Source organism: Taudactylus pleione, unplaced genomic scaffold (genome assembly GCF_031769625.1).
Source record: "Taudactylus pleione unplaced genomic scaffold, aTauple2 ptg000682l, whole genome shotgun sequence".
Classification (NCBI taxonomy): domain Eukaryota; kingdom Metazoa; phylum Chordata; class Amphibia; order Anura; family Myobatrachidae; genus Taudactylus; species Taudactylus pleione.
This window is the reverse complement of record NW_028285084.1, coordinates 1,292,983-1,298,982: the sequence shown is the minus strand read 5'-3', so window position 1 is coordinate 1,298,982 and position 6,000 is coordinate 1,292,983. Positions and strand designations below refer to the sequence as shown.

Below are 6,000 nucleotides of genomic sequence, written 5' to 3'. Positions count from 1 at the left end.
GTAGTGGTCCCCCCTGTGCAGTACCCCTTGTGCCCCCAGTAGTAAACCTCTTATATAGTGCCCCCAGTAGTGGTCCCCTGTGTGCAGTGCCCCTTGTGCCCCCAGTAGTAAACCCCTTATATAGTGCCCCCAGTAGTGGTACCCCTATGCAGTGCCCCTAGTAGTGGTACCCCCTATACAGTGCCCCTTATATAGTGCCCCAGTAGCAGTCCACCCCCCATGCAGTGCCTCCAATAGTGGTAACCCTTATGCAGTGCCCCTTAAATAGTGGCCCCAGTTGTAGTCCCCCCCTATGCAGTACTCTCAGTATTGCCCTTTATATAGAGCCCCCAGCAGTGGTCCCCCAGTGCAGTGCCCCCAGTGGTAGTCCCCTCCCCCTATGCAGTGCCCCTAGTAGTAGTCCCCTCCCCCCTATGCAGTGCCCCTAGTAGTAGTCCCGTTCCCTTGTAGTGCCCCCAGTAGTTGTCCCCCCTTTGTAGTACCCCTAGTAGTAGTCCCCCTCTTGTAGTGCCCCCAGTAGTAGTAGTCCCCCCTTGTAGTGCCCCCAGTAGTAGTCCTCCACCTTGTAGTGCCCCCAGTAGTAGTCCCCACCTTGTAGTGCCCCCAGTAGTGATCTCCCCCTTGTAGTTCCCCCAGTAGTAGTCCCCCACCCTTGTAGTGCACCCAGTAGTGATCTCCCCCTTGTAGTGTCCCACTTGTAGTTCCCCCAGTAGTGGTCTCCCCTCTTGTAGGGCCCCCAGTAGTGGTCCCCCCTTGTAGTGTCCCCCTCCCAGTAGACACGTAATAAAAAAAAAAATTAACAGAATCCTCGCCACTGCCGCCGCCATCCGCTCCTCCGTCTGTCCTCCCAGGCCGGCCCGCTCTGCATTATGGGAGAGACGTCATGATGTCTCTCCCATTACCCACTGCAGGAGCTAGAAGATGGAGCGGCTCCAGCAGTGGGCGCAGCAGCAGTCAGTGAGAGTCTGACAGACTCTCATTGGCTGCTACTTAAAACAAACACACAGTTGCCGGAGCCGGCGGCTGTGTGTTTGTCAGTCACTGTGTAGTGCTGACCGAACTCCGTCCGGTCAGCGCTACACGTGCGGTGCAGGCAGCTGTGTCACAGAGACACAGATTGCCCGCGGCCCGCATGGCACTGCGGCCCGGTGTGCACATGGCACCCTGCCCCCAGCCCGCCTCTGGTTCCGGACTATATATAGACAGTATTTAGTCAGACAATGTCTTGATAGACACCAGATGTTAGACAGTTAATAGTTAGACAAAGATAAACGTTCGACACAGACAAAAGTCAGACACACTAAAGTTAGACATGTAAAAAGTTCGACAGGTACAAAAGATCGACAGGGTCAAAAATTCGACATGAAAAAGATCGACACAAAAATGGTCGACACATATTTTTACATTTTTTTTAGGGTTAGATTTAGTGTTAGGGTTAGGCACTTACTGGAGTGTTAGGGTTAGGCACCAAGGGGAGGGTTAGGGTGAAGATTAGGGCTAAAAAACAAAGAAAATAACTGTCGATCGTTTTTGTGTCGACCATTTTCATGTCGAACTTTTGACCCTGTCGACCTTTTATACCTGTCGAACTTTTTACATGTCTAACTTTAGTGTGTCTGACTTTTGTTTGTGTCTAACTTTTTTCCTAGTCTATTGACTGTCTAACATCTGATGTCTATCTAGACATTGTCTAATTACTGTCTATCTCTTATACCACACCCATTGGAAATTATATGTAGGAAACAAGTAGCTACAATCTAAGTGATAATGTAAAATTACCTCTGTAGAACAGACAGGTGACATTACCAATGTGTTCAAGTTATCAATTGTTTGCATTGTTTGGATGATTGTGTTCTATAACACGTGCAGACTCTGGAAAGGTCACAGAAAGAAGCGGCCAATAAGGTCATCTCTTCTCTTTGCACTTTATAGTCACAATGCACTTAGAATAGAATTGATGTCCTAGGGGGGTATTGTTTCAGCAATCCGTTTGAACATGGTGCATGCCAGGATAACAGCATTACTGATAACCTGATTAAACGAAGCTAAATGATTGAGAAAACAATATTACTATTTTATAATCCATTGCGACTTATATACAGCTCCAATAAGTATATGTATATCTACATATGCAGTATATCTACATATACAAACACAACACGTTATGTTCAGTGGTAATTTTGCCTCCATAAAACTAATGTAATTATTTAAAATAAAAAAACATTAAAATACATCACGGTAACTAATCAGCAGCCACGGCTGTCATGCCCTGAGAGGGGTAATATTCCCCTGAACTGACTGATATAAGTCACGGTTAGGAAGGATCTGCAGGAGAAGGTGAGTGTGGGAGCTGCCCCCGGGGTAGCAGTCAGCAGACACCGGAATACACCGGTATTAGTGGATGCTTTTATATTTCACATCATTTTTTACTGGTTATTGGACCATAAACACCTCTGGAAAAAATAAACATTTACATAAGACGCAGTATTATATGTGTGTATTTCCATTCAGCCATCAAATCAATGCAAACCAATTAAGACAGAAAGAAAAGGTATAGTTCCTGAGTTTTTGGCAATGTCATGCTATTGATCAGACCCGCATTGGTGGTGTAATGTCCTTGCTTTCACCTGCTTATACAGGACATCTGCTTGTGCACCTAATGGAAAGGAAAACATGTTTGAATGGAGACGGCTTTTCCAAGCCGTGAATAAAGTTGTTTCTCTCTCTTTTTGCACTTGGTGGCTTCTTGCTTAACAAGTCCAAAGTTCAAGCAAAGTTTGAGCGATAAACAGAGCCAATAAATGGCCGTGTTGTCACCAGCATAACAGGGAACGTGAGCCTAGCCTCCATTCTCCTCCTCTCACTGCACCCTGTATGATTCTGCTGCCGTCCCACTCATTTGCATGTGTTATATTGCCCCATGGAGGGGAGCATGGCTAGTTAGAAGGAGCAGGCCCTTTCTACGAGGTTTTCTCTGCTTTTTCTGTAGGCACCAAAATAACAGGTGTTGTGCCAAGGGGATCTTTTTTATTTATTTTTCTTCTTTTCCCCCTCCTCCCCTATCCTTGTAAAATGGTTTCCAAATTATCCTCTCTGCAGCAGGAACTACTCAATGCACTCCTAAATTCTGGAATAACCAAAGACGTACTGATCCAAGCCCTGGAAGATATCATTCCCACACCCAGCTTTGGGGTGAAACTGGAAAACATGCAGATGTCTCCCGTGCACGATCCTGACACTAAGCCCGTCTTCCATACACTCACTAATGGGCACCACAAGGGCAAGCTGTCCGGGGACGAGGGTTCGGAGGATGGAGAGGACTTTGACACCCCACCAATTCTCAAGGAACTTCAGTCTCTTAACACGGAGGAAGCGGCTGAGCAAAGAGCTGAAGTGGACAGGATGTTAAGGTGAGGACGAAAAAACTTCACAATTACCTCAGTTATTTTTTTGGGAAAACAGTTTTTATCTTTTTTTTTTATTTTTTTTTTATTTTTTTTAATAATTCAAGCTTTTATTGAGAAAGGCGAACCTGCTATACAGTAACCTGATGAGTTTATGTTACTTCAGTACAAACGTAATATTACTGCAGGGAGATATATTTCATTCATGCTAGATTCATTTTACATTTATGTAAGTCCCACAGCCCCATTATTGTGCCAGAAGCATGATCATATCTTATAAAGTTATAAACTGTATAGAAAATGTATAATAAAATACAATAATTAAAAAGATAAAGTAAGTAACATAACAGCAATATACTTTCTTGCCTTGCTCATATTAATTTTTATTAAGTACTGTTACTTTTATTGACTAAATTATATTACCTGGTTTCTGCTTTTATATAAATTCAAGTTTACTTTTCTGGTTTGTAAATTGTACCTTCAGAAAACGAAACAACTAATTTGGCAGGATAAATTAATAGTTGTCTAAAATGTGTGTAATTTCTATTTTCTAGCAACACAGCAGGTATTAGAGATCAGGGCAGTTATTACATGTAAGTGCTTTACAATTTATGGGTATGTTTAATCTACATAAATATCTCATAATCACAAAGATAATAATAATAATAATAATAATAATAATAATTGAAGTATATATTGATTACAGTATTCGTAGGAATAAAGTGCACATGTGGTGAACTTTATTTTTAGATTGTACTTTACTAATATTTCTATTATTTTTGGTAAAGTAGTATTCTACTAAATGCATATTTTGATAGTGATATACACTACTTTAGCTTTCATATAAATAATTTTAGACAAATACGCTTTAAATATAAAGCAGGAATAGTTCTTGTAAACTATAACTGGTAATACATTTCATTTGTGTAGCAAACTGGTCATTATTCACACAAGTCCATTAACACCTGTCTAACAGAACTACTATATTGTACTTGTATCTTTCAAATTAACATTTTATATATATATATATATATATATATATATATACATACATATTCATACACAGTGGGATGTAAGTAACTAGCTATGAGAATATACAACTCTGAAGTTGAGTTTCTTTTTTTTGTTCTTAGATGCTGCTTATTTGTTCGTAACCAATAACAGAGCAACCTTTAGTTGAACATTATTATTATTTGTTAACGCCTCTGTTAACGCCTCATATAATTATATACAAAATAATGTCTACTATTGTACCCTATACAGTATGCAGTGATTCTTTAGTTTAAACAGCATCTATACTCAGTAGTTCAAAATCATTGCGTAAAAAGGAAGATGCAATTAAAGAAAAAACACATACAGTACATTACAAAAAACAACAACATATGAATCATATTTTGTTGGTGTTTACGGTTTGTTTTTTAAATATTATCTTAATACCTATGTTTTAGATGGGAATAATTCTAGCTCTTTAAATAATTAGCAATGCTACATACATATACACTGGGCGTTAGATTAAAAAACTGGACACATTGTTACAAAAATCAGTATAACATTAATAAATAAAATGCACATTTATGCAACATATTGTATAGGGAATGCGTTACTTATTTCATAATAATTAAGTTGATAAAGTTACTATTGAAATTATTAGATATTTTGATTTTTATTTAAAGAAAAAACTGTTTCAGATTGTGGTGATACATTTTGTGCACCCAATACTGCCTAACTACGTATCACCAATGGTTATTCTGCTCATTTTCAATACACATAAATCAATAGATTCGAAGTAGAAGATTACTCATGTAATTTAGTTTAGGATAAATAGGGCGCTTTTCTTTCACTCCTACTTATGGGGCGCTGAGTGAAAGTATCACATCATAGCGGTGATTAATAGCGTGGGATTGGTTATACATAGAGGCGTGCATACTACATACGTGCATGCGCAATGCGCAGTGTTATGTGCATGCCTGCTCTGTTTGATACCACTTTATGCTTCTTGATAAGTGGGCAGATACGTCAGTTACACAGCGCACACACATATGCGCACTCACAGGAGCTTCCTAGATAACAAGTGTAATGGCTATAAAGCTGCAGGTGTGAAATTACATACTTGATAGTTAAAAAAAATATCTATTGTTCGCTGGGGTCATTTAGGAAGCGTGCGTCTTTGTAAGGGTATGTACAGAGCTGTGAAGATTACGCGCGTTCCTTTTAGCATGATACATTAATGAAACCATAAAAAAAAGATGTAGCTCCGCTAATCATTAATGGATTAATAATAATGATTACATTTATAGCATGATATTTATTCAGCGTGCATTGCAAACTGCTTCAATGCCAGAATGTGTTCCATGAGTCAGACAAGATGACCATTGTAACCAGGCACTCACTTTAGATAAGCAGTCTACACGTGGAATGAAATGTGTACATTCTACATTGACAGTAATATATTATGTACTCAGTGTATATTTTATAAGCACATCTACCACTGTGTGTTTGAATAGTATGTTAAATAATCCAAAAAATATACTGGTAGGCTAATTAGCGCTTGTCAAAAATTAACCTTAATGTGTATGTGTGTGTGAACATGATATAG

The 6,000-nt window shown here is 39.5% G+C and overlaps 1 protein-coding gene across 2 annotated transcripts in view; it reads left to right on the top strand.

Moving 5' to 3' along the window:
- Nucleotides 1–2,992: 2,992 nt before the first annotated feature.
- Nucleotides 2,993–6,000, top strand: part of HNF1B (HNF1 homeobox B) — a 59,478-nt gene continuing 56,470 nt past the window's right edge. For both annotated transcript variants that reach the window (XM_088455955.1, XM_088455954.1), the window contains exon 1: nucleotides 2,993–3,410. In XM_088455955.1, coding sequence (XP_088312081.1) covers nucleotides 3,073–3,410 — 338 coding nt within the window. In that variant the 5' untranslated portion in view covers nucleotides 2,993–3,072. The remainder of the gene's footprint in view (nucleotides 3,411–6,000) is intronic.